Raw genomic sequence first — 18,128 nt, 5'->3', positions numbered from 1 at the left:
GAGCAATAAATAAGAGGAACCAGTCAGGTGTGGTGGCGCATGCTTATAATCCTAGCTTCTCAGAAGGTTGAGGCCAGTTTGGGCAACTTGTCCCCCACCCCATCTCAAAATAAAAAGAGTTGGAGACATAAGCAGAGTACCACTGGATTCAGTCCCGTTACTTACACACACACACACACACACACACACACACACATTTCAAGGGAGCCAAAGAATACAAAAAACATAAAGAATACAAATATACTATATGGATTATAAAACCGTATGAAAATTATAAATTTAGACAGCCATAATTAAAGGTATTCTGTAAGATGAAAGAATATACATATTTCTTTTTAAAAAGTCTTAATGGATCTATCTGATATCTACAGCCTGACATCTTGCTAACCAATAACTGTTTTGCTGGTCACCAGATGACCAGCAAAACTAAGCTCAACCAGGACATTACCAATACATTAGAAAAATATAGTTGTCCCTTTGTACCCAAAGGGTCCTCCTTAGGCCTCTTTGGATATTGACATCTAGAGATACTCAAGTACCTTATATAAAATGGTATAAACTCAATAACAGATATACATCCTCCTATATACTTTAAATTATATCTAGGTTATTTAGAACACCCAATACAATGTAAAGCCTATATAAAGATGTTACATATTGTATAGGGGGAAATGACAAGAAAAAGGGTATGCAAATGTTCAGCACAGATGTGATATTTATGCAGAATACTTTCAATCTGCGGGTGGTTGAACCCACTAACTAGAGGATAGGCAGGGCCCACTGTGAGCCTGTACATTACCTTATTCAGCTCAGGAAGCACATGGTCTTCTGTCATTCTCAACATTGCTGGAAACAAAGTTAAAAACTACCTTTAAAGGAAAACTAGGTACATAATTTCAATTATAGACACATTTCAAAGATAGAAATGTGTTTCCCTGGACTAAATCTCCTATTTTCAACAGTTTCTTTTACTAAGAAAAACATTATTTTTCTACTAAAAGCATGAAGAATTTAAATCTGATTCATATTTCCAGAGTCAAAACCAGTCTAACCATTCTAAACTATTATTTTTCTTTTTCTCCTTCAACTCAACCTGTTGCCATTCCACACAAGTCTACCTGCTGTCTTGTGTTAACACTGTGTGCAAGGATTCCTCTTTTTGCCTGTGATGTTTTCTGACTTCAGATCAAGGAATTCTTTCCTCCAAAGTCTTATGATACCAAAGAAATGTGCTTATTTCCCTTGGCCTTTTTACTTACACAAAGACATTTTCAACAAGAGTTATAAAACACACACATATTTATATACTTCTCTTTAATTCAGTACATGCAGCAGCTGACTGTCCTTTCATGGGGCTGACCCCATTCAGCACTGTACTTGGTGTGTGTCCACCTACATGAAGACTAAGCAGGTGCACTACCCAGGGTCCCACCTGCTTGAATCCACTTCTTCCCTGTGTTTGGTGAGTAACAAGCATGTCAGAGGGACTTCTGCAAATACAGATTTTAGGCCCTGCCTTCGTGGAGATTACAATTTACAAAACAGACCACCAAGGTTTAACAGCTATTGTTGGTGGCAGAAGCAGGATTACAATTAGGTGTCCAGTTCTGCAATCCAGTGTGCTTTCCCCAGTGTCATCGTCTCATGACAAGGACTGAGCAGTAATCCATTTCTCTTCTAATCCTGATTCCTATTGCCGTCAGGACAAGCAATTATAGAAACTAAGTAAATTACCTCCAATAACTATAACTTTTCTAACCAAACTATTACTTTTGTTAAAGAAAGACTCCTAACATCTCAGTTTTAACAATGTAATTCATTCTGACAACCAGGATCACATTCTGATTCCCCATTCTGACTAGTGCTTGTACAATTTTTAGGAAAACCTAAGAATTTCAAGCATCAAGATCACATTTAATCTTTAATCAAAAGCAATTTTATTAGGATGACAAACATGAAATCTTTTTTTTATAATAACAGAACTGAAGATAAGGACATCTATTTAAAGGACACCAGCATATTACAAGTAATTTAGCAGCTATTTCACTCTTTAGAATTTGAACAAATATGGGATAAATTCCATTTGTAGCTAAATCTTGCATATGCTGAGGGATATGTATAGAGTGTTATTTCAAGGATACTAAGAGTTCACAAAAATAGCAGTATAAATGAAACTAAAGAAGATGTATATATACTGTAGAGTAAATATCTAGACATTTGGTATCAAATCAGTAAGTTAACTAAACTGGCAACATAAATACAAAGGCAGCATGGAGATGCAAAGACCACTGTGGTCTGCAAGCTATCAAGCTGGGGCCTCACTGCCCAAGGGTAGCGCCCATGGAAATGTTCAGTTCTGTGCTGCCAATGACCATGTCTCCTAAGAACTGAGTGCAGTCAGACCGACTATGAAACTAAGTAATTTTAGACAATTTCTATCAATTTAAAAGCCACTTGTGGCTGGTGGCTACTGTCAAGGGCAGCAGTGATCTAGAGACAGAAGAACAAAGTATAAAACAGGAGCTACTCAAGAGCTTTAAAAAAAAACAAGTGCTGGGGGCTGGGGTTGTGGCTCAGTGGCCAAGCATGCCACAATAACTAAAAAATATTAAAAAACAAATAAACAAAAAACAAGTGCCCAATATATAACAGGGTCTGAAAATGTTATTTCAACCCACAAAGCATTCGAAGGTTTAAAAAAAAAAGAAAAGAAAAAGGATGGGTCATCAATGAATGACAGGGGCAAAAGATGTTGCAAGTTAGCTCTATTCCTTCTGTGGGGAGGTAGGGCTGGTCATATGTTAATAACTACTGAAGGTGGCAGAAGGGGACAAAGGGGTTTATTTGAAACTTCACTGGAGTAACTAAAACAGTCTAAGATGATACTCGCACATTTTTTTAAAGTGTTAAAATAACGAGAACATAACTTACCTACATAGAGCCACCGAAAAAATGCTTTGAAGTTTTTCATACTGCTATCTATAACTCTAAGAAGATAAAAATAAATCAGAAATAGGATTATTATGTGGGTTTCATGTATCATTGCTCAATTTGTCATGGAATATAAAAATCCTTACTGTTCTATTTTATTCTATCTGGATGACATTTAAGTCTTTGGAACAGCAGATTTTACAAATCAAACACATCCCTAAAAATAAAATGTCAAAAAAAGCAAATCCTGATTCTTTTTAAAAACAAAACCAATAACTCACATTCTAACTGGTTCTAACTTCCTTGCTGTAAACTGTGTAATAGTCTTTCCTGACATTCAGAAAAGTATGAAATCCTTTTGTAACTTTGCAAATAAAAGAAATCAGGAAAAAAAGAGTTTTCAGTATCATTCTCAGTTTAAAACAAATACTATTGGTCAGTTAGAAAAATATTAACTCCAACAAGAAAATCATTATTATAAGTTTGTAGTACATTAATACTTTTGATATCAACAAATATTATTTTCTCAAGTTAATTTTCCAATCTGACAATAATATCTCAAAAATTGAATGTTCATGGGCTTTATACAAATGAACCAAAATTAAGTTATAAATAAAAGTCATTTTCATTTTGATGTAACTATTTCTGAATGCAAAGATTGGCATTATTTTTAAAAATCTCTTTAAGCTCACATCTATAAGATAATTACTCCAAACAAATTATACCTCCACTTTTCACTCCTGTCTCAAGATTCTTTCCAAGCATTAAGTTTCATAACATAACTGGAGAGGTGGGGTCAGTATTATACCCTCTTCTGTTTAAAATAAATTACTTGAAATAAAAAATACCACAACATCTCCTATGTTATGAGACAACAAAAACAAGCCTCTCTTACAAGACTCTCTTTCCCAAACAATACCCTCATCCCCTTCCCAAGCAACCAAGCTAACAATCAAAATTATCACTGCTGATTTATTTCTCTACTTGTAACCTATAATAAAAATGCTACATCCTACTTACCTGAAAGTAACAAGAAATTAATGTACCTTTCATTCATATTGAAAGGTGATCACACACATAAAAAAACAAAATATTTGCTTTCAGCAAATGTGGTAAACCAAATACTTCAAAATACAGGGAAAAATAGTATCATTTTAACCCTTATGAGTCTGTTTTTACTTCTTTTATAGGTTGCTTCTGTATTTCTGAATCACAGCTAATGCATGTATCTACTTTTACCTATTTTGATTTCCCTGGACTCTGTAAGCCCTTCTTATTTTCTTCCATCAGCTGTCTTTGCTACATCCTTCCATTCTTTCCCTGTCTGAAGGGCAATACTGCACCCCTGGAAACCCCTCTGCCCAGAGGCCTCCTGTAGCCTGCATCCTTGTTTGTCTGCGCACTGCGCTCCTGTTCCTGTGCAGCTGCCACACCGTACCTACTTTACTGCTTGCATGGGTTAGCTCAGGGCTTTCAGGATCACCTGGTTCTTTCCTTAATCATTTTCCTGAAACGCATCCTTCAATAACTTCACTCAGAAAGTAGATGTGGAAGATAAACTTTTTTGTGTTATTTCTCTGACCCTCATTCTTAATTCAAGATCTTAGCTGGATTTAAAATTCTAAAGGGGAAATATGTTCTTATGTAACTTTGGAAGCACTGCTCCATTATAGTAGATTTCCTGTTAGTGATGGAGGATTTCTTGCTTCCTGATTTCTCACTTCTTAGAAGGGCTGTTTTTTGTTTCTTTTTGTTTCTTATCTCAAAGATCACTCTAAGAGGTTTAGTCTTTATCTTAGTATCTTGGAATTTTACAACACATCTGTAAGATGTGGGTCTTTTCATTCATTGTATTGAAAATAAGAGTTATTTCACATTGAACTCTATTGTATTATTATTTTGATAATTTACTCTCCTCCCAGTCTTTTTAACTAGACTTTTGTTCTGCAAATCTATTTGGACAGATATTAGACTTCATGGATTGAATCCCTCAGGTGTGAGGCTGGATGGACAGGAAAACACAGTTTTAATTTGTAAGATCTCTGTGCTATTTATGTATGTTTTAATTACTTATAAGCATAATTTTGATGAAAATTTAAAACCTCACTTTCAGAGAATTAAAGACTAGATTCTTATTTAAGTGAAAAGTGAGTGTTCTCAGATCAGTGATCCTAGATAACCCCATTACTTACTGAAGAAGTTCATTTGCCTTGAGTATGAAAGAACCCACAGCAGTAATAGCATCTAAAGAGAAATAAATAAGTATCACTTATTGAATAAGTCAGCTATGTTTAATGCATTCTACTGAGAAATTAAATCATCACCTTCAATTCCTGTAGCATCTAGTCCAAGAGGCTCATATTTTTGCTTCCATGAAGCCATTCCTTTCAATTCACTCAAATGGTACAATAAGGACTCTGAGCCACTAATAAACAGCAGAAATAAATATCATTACTATCATCAAAGTGGTAGGGAGCAACTACTTTATCTGAATATGTCTAAGTTTTCAAAAACAAACAAAAACTGAAGGGAACTTTAGTTTTCTTTCTACAGGAAATAATTCTCAGGCTGGGGTTGTGGCTCAACGATAGAGCACTCGCCTAGCACATGCATGGCCCTGGGTTCGATCCTCAGCACCACATAAAAATAACAAAATAAAGATACTGTGTCCAACTACAATTAAAAAATAAATATTTTAAAAATCTTTAAAAAAAAAGAATTCTCAAATTCTCATCACAGGTTTGAGGTCAGCCTCAATAACTTAGCAAGTCCCATCTCAAAATAAAAAATAAAAATATTGGGGATATAGCAAAATTGTCAAGTGCCCATGGTTCAACCTCTAGTATCAAAACAAAACAAAACCATAGCAGAAGCATCCAGTCATCATGACTGAGAAAATATACACAACCACAAGATTAGATTTTGTTAGATGAACAGATTATGTTCCACAGTTTAACCCAGTCATTTCTGGAGTACAGGGTGGGGGGGTGGGTAGTGCTGGGAATGAACCCAGGGCTTCACACATGCTGAGCAAGCACTCTTCCACTGAGCTACATCTCCAGCTCCAGTCCTACCTGGTACTTTTATCACAACCATTAGGCTATCTTGTTCACTCGACTATCCAACATTCAACAAATATTTCTTAAGCTCTGACTTGATGTTAGGCACTGTGCTTAGATGCTGAGGAAAAATGAACAATGGTGCCCCCTTGGCACTGACAGGTCCCAACTACTACGATTGCCTTGAAGGAAAGGCAGTGGGTGAAGGCATAACCGAAGAACATGATCTAATCTGGAGGTCCAGGAAAGGTTTCTCTGAAGGAATCTACCCGAGAACAGATGAGCGCAAGCCGAGAGCAAGGTGAGAGTGTTCTGGAAAATGAGAAGGGCATTAAGAAGGCCCTGGGTGGGAAACTAAAAGGCCACTTGTGTGGGAAAAGCAGAGAAGTAGTACGCTAATGGCCATGCAAAGGTCTTGGCTCTAAGAGCAAAGGGAAGTTCTCAAAAGAGTTGGCAAAGTTCTCAAAACGTCATTAGATCCACTGGGGAAAACACATTCAAGGGATAAAGTGTGGGCTTGAAGAGACCAGTGCAAAAAGTGTCATGGAGCTACAAGAGGACTGGAGTTAGGTACTCAGCATAGTTCACAAAACTAACTTGAATATTCAGCATCCACTTGCTAACTGCTTCACTAAAGTAGCTGTGGACAGAAGTAGCATGAGACCTAGAAGATCCAGGAGCAAGTTTTAGCTATGACTTTAACTACCAGCCAGCTGTAACACCAATTCTGAACTTTAGTTTCTTCCTGTGTAAAATGAGGATAACCAGAACAAACTGCCAAGGTGTTAAAAGAAAAAACACACTCTATGCATTTACTTAAATTCATTGCTCAAAAAAGGGTGTGTGACCTATTTTAAAATATATCTCATGCTTAACTGGAAAAAGGCCCAGACAAGATTCAGGGTGGTAGAAACAGAAAATTATTTGACAAAGCAGAACTATCATTGTTGACTCTCTAAATCTTGGGGTATGCCAATATTCCCCTCAAATGGCAATGGAACAATTTTAGCTAGAAAGGCTCAAAAACAAAAATGCCAAATTGAGAAAGGCTGCACAGAGAGACTAATGACATGTACACATGGATAAAAATACCAAAAAATTCTACATCACCTTCATACCTCTGTAAGTGACTTATAACCAATTTTTGTATACTGGAATATGATGACTCTATAGACTGGCCAAGCTTTTTTAAGCCCTAATTAAGAGAAGAAAATATATTTAGCATACAACTAGGACACTATATTCCATTCCAAAAAAGAAGAAACTGAAGAAGGTATTCATAATACATAAATACTTCAACAGCACCTTTACTGTTAACTGGTTCATCAAGAGGGTCTGAAGTTCAGCACTACAATGAAAAAGAAAGTGTTTTTAGTCATTTTTCCATTCAAAACTAGAATCCATTGTTTAAAACTTAAATTTCAAAATAGAAACAAATTTTGAAACAAAGTAAACAGAAGGAACTAGCCCAACAAAAATGAGGGCTTTGGTATATTCACAAAGGGACAAAAACGATACAGCCCAGAAGCTAACTCAAAATGTAAGAGAATACACCGTATGCCAAACCAGCACCTCAAATCAGGAAGGGAAGGCGAATACTCAATAATCACATGGACAATGATCTAATCACTTATAGAAAGAAAGAAGCTAACCTTTCACAGCAAACAACCGGTAAACCACATTTAAAACACATAAAGGAAAAACCACAAGCCATAAAAAAAAACTCTAGATAAAGATACAGGTCAATAATTGAATTTTTTAAGATAAATCTTTTTAAGGTACCAGAAAGATTAGTTTGGCTACATAAAAATTTCAAAACGTTTATCCATTTAATAAATACACATGCATATACACAACCACATTTACATAAAAAAACACATGAAAAAGCCCCAAAAGATATACACCTGAGGGGATCTTATGTACTGCAATTTTCTACTTTTTAAAAGGAATCAGGTTATTTTTGAAATAATTACTGTTAAGAAAAGAAAAAGAAAGGTGGGGGTAGGGGGGTAAGGGGGTGGGAGCAGGAGCACTATCCTGCTTTTATTACCTTGCTTTCCCCCACAACAACAAATGCATGAATTCATCCTGCACAGATGTGGTAGTGTTTTTTTCCTGAACAAAGCAAAAACAATTGTGATATATACTCTATAAATTATAAGCATGTTTATTCAAAATCATAGGGAACACAACCCTATTTCAACATCTGCTATTCCTCAAGCCCCACCTGCTCCACTTCACAATCCTATCCCCACTTAAGTAGTACCAATGGGAAGAGAGTTTGTTATGGTTTGGATGTGACTTGTCTCCTGTGGGCTCATGTATTGAGGCTTGGTCCTCAGTGTGGTGATGCGGAAGTGGTAGAACTGTTAAGAGATGGGGTGTAGTGGGAGGTGGTTAGGTCATTACAGATACTGCCCTGGAAAGACATTAAGGTAGTTCTCTTGGAACTCTGACTAGTTTCCGCAAGAGTAAGTTATCCTAAAAGGTAAGACTGATCCCTCCCCAGTCTTTGGCTTCCTGTCTTGCTGTGTGATTCCTCTTATTCATACATATGTTGCTGCCATGAGACTCTCCTCATGAGAGGAAGAACATGTGGGGATGCACAGCCTTGGACTTTCAGCATCCAAAACTGGGAGCTGTTATAGCAACAGAAAACTAATACATAGTCCTTTTCACAAATCTGAGAAAATAACATATGAGATTAGACTAAGCCACCTGAAACAAATGATTTTAGTCTTTTATAAATCAGACTGATTTTTCTTATGTCCCTCATAGATAGAGGATATGTAGATAGTAGGCACTCTAACTCCATGGGAAACTACAATTACATTACCTGCACAAACTTAGTGAGACGAGAATCCATCTGCATCAGTATTTCTTCCCATGCTTCACACATACATGTTAGTGACAAATTTATATACTATTAGCAAAAAGAAAAAAATATTAAAACAGTAAAAAATACTTAAATAATATGTGCTTCTTATGTAAAGAGTCACAAAGAAATCCAGTATTTACTTTCAATCACTCTTTTATCTCAGTTAAGCCAGAAAAAGAGGAAATCAGAGCTAATCTTTGGTAATCCCTTAACTATAAAACATTTAATGATTCTTTGAACTTTATAATAAAATATCCTTAAAGCTTTTTTGGGGAGGTGGGGGTGAGTATCCATTGACTGAACCCAGGAGCACTTTTTTATTTTTTTTTTAGAGACAGGGTCTTGCTAAGTTGCTTATTAGGACCTTGCTAATTTGCTAAGGCTGGCTTTGAAATTGCAATCCTCCTGCCTCCGCCTCCCAAGCCGCTGGGATTATAATCGTGTAACATCACACCTGGCTCATTCTTAAGTTTGTATCTGGTAAAACAAATATCCTCAAGCTTTTTATATGTTTAATGCATAGTGTAAAAATGCTGATTTGTTCTGCTATTCAAATATTAAACAGGACTTTTTAAAAAAGTATTGATCTCTAGAAACCTCTGATGCCAAGTAAATTAAGGATCATAATAGAACAAAATCCATGTCCACAGTTCTCTGTGGCTCCTCCATCCAGACCTGAATCTAGCCTAACCTGCATCCCACTCTAACAGAACACTGCAGAAAAAACACTGTTGGGTACAAAGCCTCGAGTCTTTGCACCCTTCTACTTGCACTCTTTTCTTTCAGTACTGGGGATTGAACCCAGGGGCACTCCACCTCTGAGCTATACTTTCAGCCTGTGACATGTCTTGTTGTGTCACATCATGTCACGTCATTTTTGAGACAGGGCTTTGCTAAGTTGCCTGGGCTGGCTTCAAACTCAAGGTCCTCCTGCCTCAGCCTCCGGGGAGATGGGATTACAGGCATGTACCACCCCCACCTCCCCAAAAAAGCTTTAAGAATATTTTATTTAATGTAAGAGCAGTCAATATGTAAAACTGTTCTCTTGATACCCCTGCTACTACCACAGGGTGAACAAGGCTAGGCTGGCTCGTTGGAGAATGAGAGATATGAAACAGAACATAGCCATTCTAGCCTAGGCCACAGATTGGGCATGACCAATCTGGATGAGAAAAGCTACACCAGGCCCAGATCACCAGAATATGCTGGCTGAGCCCATCCAAACTGCTAATCTCCAGAACTGTGAACTACTACAGGATGGGTTTAATATAAGCAGAAGCTAACTAGTTTGGAGACTATGTTTCCACAATACTTTATTTGTAATAAAGTACAAATGAAATTTTATTTATGGAACATTTAAAAAGATTAAAACCATTCCTTTTCCTTTTCTTTTGGAAGTGGTAAATAGGGTTGGGTGGAAATAAATTCTCAATTAAATTTCATTTTCTTGAATTCATGAACATTATGAGAGGATTGGTAGACATCCCCTACTGTAGATAGCTTTACAAAATAAAATTTTTAAGTTTTCTCTCTATGTAACTTTAAAAGCTTACAGTAAATACAAAAAGTAACTATAAATACCTGTAAAAGAGCTGAAATGTGAGTAAACTTTCTGGCCATTCGAGTTACTTCAGGTAAGAAGGAGTACAAGAGATTGGTTTCAAGCTATAAAATAAAAAGAAATAAAGTACATCACAATCAGATGCATTTGCTTCTTTCAAAGACAAACCTTTTCTTGCCCAGCTAAAAACAATTCTGTAATTAAAGAGAGTCTAGACCTAACTATTATAAAGACCATATCAGAATTCCACCTGCTTTGAGCATAACACAGTGAGACTACCAGAATACAACCTTAGGATTCCTATGTGTGATGGTGCGCAGATCACTCTCTGGTCATCAATCCCTTTTAGGTAGCTATAAATATGATAATCTATTTTGTAACAGAATTATGAGGAAATTAAAAATAATCAAAAATGTATGTCAAAACTAAATGGAAGTAAAAAAAATTAAAGGCTATTGATAAATATACAGAAAATATCAATGATCTGTGAGTTGTCTCTCAATGAAGTTGTCATTAAAAGATAACTATTATGGGGCTGGGGCTGTAACTCTGATAGAGCACTTGCCTCATAAGTATGAGGCACTAGGTTCGATCCTCAGCACCACATAAAAATAAATAAAGATATTGTGTCCATCTACAACTAAAAAAATATTTTTTAAAAAGGTATCTATTACAAAACTCAGAGAAAGTGATAACTTTTATCATAGTCCAAGTGAAATCATGGTGATCATAGCTTCTCAGGCTCATGATGAGGAGCAAACACAAACAGCCATTGCAGTGGTAGGTTCTCTGACATGCTGGATGCAACAGAGACTGCTGGAATGCACCACACATACCACATCTTGCATCTTTTCTACTTTTTGAGAGTTCACCTGTACTTAGGTTTAAGTGGCAGAGATATTTAAGATGAAAATTTGGGGAAGATTTCTTGGCAGGCAAAGCTATAATGCAAGTATCCTATGGGAGACCCTTCAAAATTTTCTCATCTACAATATGAATAGCAAACAATAAAAAATGGGTTTTCCCCAATATTAAATGTTCACTTTGCCCAAGAGGTTATGTGCTGGCTAAGAGCACAGATGCTAGAACTAGACTGCTTAGCATCACCTTCTAATTCTGTGACATGGAGTAAGTTCTAGTTTCTATGGGTGATCATGTACTTATCTATAAAACAGGGATAATCATAGTACTTACCCATTAGAGTGCTGTGTTTGAAGCACTCAGTCATAGCACATGTTAAATGATCAGTGACGATTAGCCTTTAGAACTATCTAGGACAGAATCTTAAGAAAGCACTTGGACCAAAGTTACACTGGTATAGAAAGCAATTAATATGGTCATCAACAGACCATTGAAACACTGTTTTGATGAAAATGATATTGAAGTACTTAGGGAAAATATACTATTTAATGTAAGAACAGTCAATATGTAAAATTCAGAAATTTCAAGTATTTTTAAAATTTTGCTTTGGTGACTATTAAAGTATACTGAGATAGAGGTAATAAAAAAACCTATAAAGGCTGGGGGTGTATCTCAGTGGTAGAAAGCATGTTTAGCATATGCAAAGCCCTGGGTTCAATGCTCACTACACACACACACACACACACAAAAAAGGAAGGAGAAAAATTCGCCCCCAAAACAACAAAAAAGCCCCTATAAGGCCTAAGAAATATATAATTGCTCTCTACTGTATCAAATTTCAATACTCACCTGAAAGTATGAAACTTCTGAAGCACCGCTGGTAGAAACCTCTGTGACCACCGATAGCGACTTCAAATCACTTGATAAACATAATGCAAGACAAGTACCAGCAATCTGTAAAATAGTTATCAGCCACCCTGAGTACACGGGGTATTACCACTAGGTCTCATCTGCTTATAATACTGAAAGCAAAAATTTAGAGTTCTGAACAATTAAAAACACACACTCCTGGTCCCTGCCATAGCCAGGACACAGGTAGCAGGTGAAGGTTGGTGTCTGCCTGCATGGGCCTTCCCAGTTGAAAGAACACACAAATACCCTGATCCCTGCTCCTCCTCATACCAAGTGTTAAAAGAACCAACTATTCCAAAGTGCCTGTATTTTCTACCCCTTTAGGGAATAGTAAGATTTTAGAAAACTATGAAGAACAAGTGAAATGGCTAATCTGAACTGTCAACTAGACTGGATTAAGACATGCCAATGATTAAGAGGCTTCTAAGTGTGTCAATGAGAGTGTGTTTAGAAATTGGCATGTGGCATAGCACATTGAAATGGAGACCTTCCCTAAACATGGGCAGCACCTTCCAATAGGATGATGGCTTGGATGGAATAAAAATTGGGCGAATAAGGAAGCATAAGCAGATACAAGCTCGATTCTTCTTGAATGGTTCTTTTTTTTTTTTTTTTTTTTAAGTTGTAGATGAACACAATACCTTTATTTATTTATATATGGTACTGAGGATTGAACCCAGTGCCTCACACATACTAGGTAAGAGCTTTACCACTGAGCCAAAATCCCAGTCCTTGAATGGTTCTTGATTGCAGCTGTTATTGTCTGAGGATATCATACTCTCGCCTCTTCACACTCTTCCAAAGCGGACTCTGCCAGCAATTCTCCAGGGAATTTTCAGAAGCATTTGATGAGCCAGTGTAGAACCATCGATCCCTCTTATTCTGAGGCTTTCAGCCTCTTGCACCGCACAGTTACTGGTTCTTCCAGCTCTCCAACCTACAGACGGCCACCGTGGACTATCCAGCTTCTGGTCATATAAGCCAACCTAAGCCATTCTCTTTTATAATTATATTTCCCATTGATTCTGTTCCTCTACAGAACCCTAATACAACAAGATTTAGTAATAGTGGTAGATTTGGTATTAAGCTTAAAATTACTTCTGATGACTTTCATTATATTCCAATCACAAATTCTAACTCCTATCTACTGCAAGCTAGAAAAAAATCATAATCAAGTAGATCATACTCATCTTTTGGTTAAAGATAAAAACTTGACAAGTTCCACCAATAGCTCCTGATCTCTATATACATCATTTTGCTACTATTTAATCTTAATAAGACAATTATCCTCTGAATCTTCTGGGAATGGTGGTGCATGCCTATAATACCTGCAACCTGGGTGGCTGAGGCAGAAGGATTGCAAGTTGAAGGTCAGCCTCCAAAACCACCCTGTCTCAAAGTGGGATATAGCTCAGTGGTAAAGCACTCCTTGGTTAAATCCCCTGTACCACCAAAAAAAAAAAAAGGAAGAAAGAAAGAAAACAAATTGGTACAACCACTTTGGGAAGCAGTATGGAGATTCCTTAGAAAACTTGGAATGGAACCACCATTTGACCTAGCTATCCCACTCCTTCGTCTATAACCAAAGAACTTAAAATCAGCATACTAGTAAATGACAAAATCATGGAGTTTACAGGGAAATGGATGGCACTAGAGCAGATTATGCTTAGTGAAGCTAGCCAATCCCTAAAAAACAAATACCAAATGTCTTCTTTGATATAATGAGAGCAACTAAGAACAGAGCAGGGAGGAAGAGCAAGAAGAAAAGATTAACATTAAACAGAGACATGAGGTGGGAGGGAAAGGGAGAGAAAAGGGAAATTGCATGGAAATGGAGGGAGACCCTCATTGTTATACAAAATTACATATAAGAGGTTGTGAGGGGAATGGGAAAATAAACAAGGAGAGAAATGAATTACAGTAGATGGGGTAGAGACAGAAGATGGGAGGGGAGGGGAGGGGGGATAGTAGAGAATAGGAAAGGTAGCAGAATAGAACAGTTACTAATAGGGCATTATGTAAAAATGTGGATGTATAACCGATGTGATTCTGTAATCTGTATTTGGGGTAAAAATGGGAGTTCATAACCCACTTGAATCTAATGTATGAAATATGATATGTCAAGAGCTTTGTAATGATTTGAACAACCAATAAAAAAAATGAAAAAAAAAATCAGCATACTACAGTAACACAGCCACATCAATGTTTTAGCAGCTCAATTCACAAGAGCTGAATTGTGGAACCAACCTAGATACCCTTCAATAAATGAATGGATAAAGAAACTGTGATATATATATACACACACACACACACACATACATATACACACACACACACACACACACACAATGGAATATTATTCAGCATTAAAAGAGAATAAAATTATGGCATTTTATGGATGGAGTTGGAGAATATCATGCTTAGCAAAATAAGCCATTCCAAAAAACCAAAGGCCAAATGTTCTCTCCAATACGTGGATGCTGATCCATAATGGGAGGGTGGGTGGGGGTGGTTTGGGGAAAATGAAGGAACTTTGATTGGGCAAGGGGGAGGGAGGGAGGGAGGGATGGGGAGGGAGGGATGGGAAGAGGGGTATGAATGCAGGAAAGATGGTGGAATGAGATGGACATCATTAACCTAGGTATACACATGACTTCACATACGGTGTGACACTACATCATGTAGAATCAGAGAAATGAAAAGTTGTGCTGCAATTGTGTACAACGAATCAAAATGCATTCTGTTGTCATATAAGCTTAATTAAAATAAATAAATTTTTAAAAAAGAAGAAACTATCCCACTATCCACTGTATCCTCTATTTAAGAACTGAAAAATCTTGGTTTTATTCTCATTCCATAAGTAAACTGTTATATATTCTATGATAAACAATATAGAACATTTTTAAAGAAAAACTTACCCCTGTGACTCGAGCAATTTTGAACATTCCATAAGCATAGAGCTCAATAAATCCAGAGCTTCCTCCAAGGACAAGAATATTCAGCCTAATTAAAAATAATGCAAAAAGCTGAGGACCAACCAACAACAGAGATGATTCAGTTCTTAAACCAGAAAACATGGCTACTGTTCCCACATAACCCACATGCTAACACTGCCCCACACAGGGAACAAAAACCAGACAAATCTACTACCACTCAAGATTTATTGCATCCAGGCTATTCCTTTTCTTTCCCCAAAAGAACAATATAAATTTTCTGTGCAGCCTAAAGAAAAACCAGTTTATAGTAAAATAACATTAAAAATCATATTTACATGCAATCAATAACAAAACAATCCTTTTTCTGGCTAATTTAAATTGTCATCAGTTTTATCATTGATAGACTCTACTAAAAACAACAGATATTAACATCACTATGTTGTTTAGTGGTATTAATATCAACAATGAAATAACATGACAAAGGACTTGCTTGAAACTTCTGAAAACTGATTCAAATATGAAATATCAACTTAAAGAAATCAGAATTATTTAAGGTATCTGCAAGATTTACCTGACATCTCCCAAGAGCTTTATAATTTCATCAGAATTTTCTTCACTAAAATACAAAAATAAATATGGTCATCTTTCAACTATATCTTCAAATAATAAAATATTACCTTACTGGAAAATGAAAAAGGTTTATCTTACCTAAATATTTTTGAGGTGCTGCTATAACTGGGGGAAAACAGATAAAGATAAAAAATACTCTTAAAAGAAATATATATATATATATATATATTTTTAATGCATAAGAAAATTGCCACAGTATTAAAAATAGAGGACAGAGAAATGTGGAAGATTAATTCCAAAGAAACAAAACTATGATACTTACTTTTTTGGCAAGGTGGGCAGCTTAGGTAAGAGAAGATTTGACTCATCCTCAGCATTATAAAAAGATGTTAATACACTAAAAAGGAGGAAAAACCAAGCATTATAAAAATATCAAAGAGTTTACTTCTTTTTTCGCTAAAAATATACATTTCTTTTAAAGACTCTTAGTTTTTTTAAAAATATTTTTAGCTATAGATGGATACAATATCTTTATTTATTTTTATGTGGTGCTGAGGATCGAACCAAGTGCATTACATGTGAGGCAAGTGCTCTACCACTGAGCCACAATCCCAGCCCAAAGAGACTCCCAGTTTTATAAAACTTATCAAGTAAAAAGAGGCCACAATATCTTATCATCATAAAACAATCGTTCTAATATCACAAATGAAAAATGCAAAACGAGGAATTTGTTATTTTTGTAAAATAAATCATTCTATACATTTCACATTTATAGAAATGAATAATAGTAAGCAATTTATCCACAAATGTAATATGCTTTTATGTACTTTCAGTTTTCAGACACCAACTGAGGATTTATGACATCTTAACTCTCACATAAGAAACCACACTAAATGTACAAGTGTAAAGAGTAATTTTAAGGAACATTTCAATCATTCTATCATTTGATTATTGGTTTATGGCTTACATACACCCGGTGGGGTTGATAACCCAGCAGGTGTGAGAAAATACCATGAATTTTGAAATAGTCTTATGTACTACTTTTCTTTCCCAAGTCTACCTCCAAATGAGGTTGGAAACAAATGAGTGAACAAGTGAAACGTGTGACTTGGGGTGACTTGCGAAGTATTTTTTCCCACTTCGACACATTATAGATGAGAGATCCCAGAATCTCCACATAACATTTCTAAGCTGTTAGCAGACACTGTGTTAGGAATATACTCTGCAGGTAACTGGGCTGGGACGTGAACTGCAAGGCATGCTCTGCTCCTCCCACTTCTAGAAAGTCACATAACCATTTGTAATTCTTTTTTTTTGGATTAGACTTTAGCATTTCTTTTTCTTTTTTTTTTCCCCCTCACACCATCTCATTTGTAATTCTTAACAGTTAGGACTTACAACTCATTTGATATTAACTTAGTGAAACTTAATTAAAAAGGAAAAGCTAATGAAAAGAAAGCTAATTTCCCTCAAAAGAAAAACAGTTTTCTTCCTTTCTTCTTTTTAACATTAGTCATAACTCAGTGACCCTTCAGTCCACCTTCACTGCAGCCTGGTGCATTGCTTCACTACACACACTAAGGCAAAATACTTTCACCAAACAAAGGAAACTATGAAAACCATGGGCATGGAAAGAACCTGTTCAGTGTCACAACAGAATGCTCAACTAAGACACAAAAGACTCCAGACCAAAAAAAAAAGTGAGACAGAAAACAGAATCTCAATTTTAATTAATGTTACTTGAAAGTATAAAATCATTGATATAAACTACTAAACATGAATGAAGAGAAAAATTGTGACCATTCAGGCACTGCTGCTCCAATAATAGACTATTTTAGAAGAAAAAATACCCAGCACAATATTAAAGCATTTTATCTTGATAACCTTAAAACCAATTTATTTTATTTACTTAATTTTATTTATTTACTTAGGTACTGGGGATTAATCCACTCCTTTTTAAGAAATGCCAGCCTCAAACTTATGATCCTCCTGCCTCGACCTCCTGAGTCACATGGATTACATTAGTATTATTATATATTATTAATTATTATTATTATTATACCAATTATTATTATTACCAATATTATTATACCAATTATTATTATTATACCACCATACTTGGCGTAAACCAAAATTTAAATGCAATGTACACTGAACACTCAAGACAAGTGTTTCCCCATTTCAAAACATGAAAATTTCCTGGGTATGCTATTGTTACTGCTGGTAGTGTTCTTTTCTGATTACTGTACCTGCTTTCTACAGTCACTTCCATCCAATGCATACAAGAAACCGGAGCCTCCACAGAAAAAGAATGCAAGCTTTCAGGCTTTTCTACATCACACAAAATAATTTTCTTGGTGTCAGCAAGAGCAAAGGCCAAAACTAAAACAAGGGAAAAAAAAATCAAAAAAGATTATGTA

At 35.9% G+C, this 18,128-nt stretch overlaps 1 protein-coding gene across 2 annotated transcripts in view; it reads right to left on the bottom strand.

Annotated features, from left to right (window-relative positions):
* Anapc4 (anaphase promoting complex subunit 4) overlaps positions 1-18,128 on the bottom strand; it is a 34,985-nt gene that overhangs the window by 11,749 nt on the left and 5,108 nt on the right. For both annotated transcript variants that reach the window (XR_013092194.1, XM_076865121.1), the window contains exons 3-17: positions 17,958-18,090; positions 16,031-16,105; positions 15,847-15,873; positions 15,710-15,754; positions 15,121-15,205; positions 12,140-12,244; positions 10,450-10,533; positions 8,827-8,913; positions 8,041-8,105; positions 7,296-7,338; positions 7,109-7,185; positions 5,256-5,356; positions 5,124-5,175; positions 2,932-2,987; positions 800-846 (exon numbers count right to left, since the gene is read on the bottom strand). Coding sequence is in view for 1 of the 2 variants with exons in the window: in XM_076865121.1 (XP_076721236.1) it covers positions 800-846; positions 2,932-2,987; positions 5,124-5,175; positions 5,256-5,356; positions 7,109-7,185; positions 7,296-7,338; positions 8,041-8,105; positions 8,827-8,913; positions 10,450-10,533; positions 12,140-12,244; positions 15,121-15,205; positions 15,710-15,754; positions 15,847-15,873; positions 16,031-16,105; positions 17,958-18,090 (1,082 nt within the window). In the remaining variant the exon portion in view is untranslated. The remainder of the gene's footprint in view (positions 1-799; positions 847-2,931; positions 2,988-5,123; positions 5,176-5,255; positions 5,357-7,108; positions 7,186-7,295; positions 7,339-8,040; positions 8,106-8,826; positions 8,914-10,449; positions 10,534-12,139; positions 12,245-15,120; positions 15,206-15,709; positions 15,755-15,846; positions 15,874-16,030; positions 16,106-17,957; positions 18,091-18,128) is intronic.

Source organism: Callospermophilus lateralis, chromosome 8 (genome assembly GCF_048772815.1).
Source record: "Callospermophilus lateralis isolate mCalLat2 chromosome 8, mCalLat2.hap1, whole genome shotgun sequence".
NCBI classification, from domain to species: domain Eukaryota; kingdom Metazoa; phylum Chordata; class Mammalia; order Rodentia; family Sciuridae; genus Callospermophilus; species Callospermophilus lateralis.
Note: the sequence above shows the minus strand (reverse complement) of the source record. Positions and strands in the feature narration are given on the sequence as shown.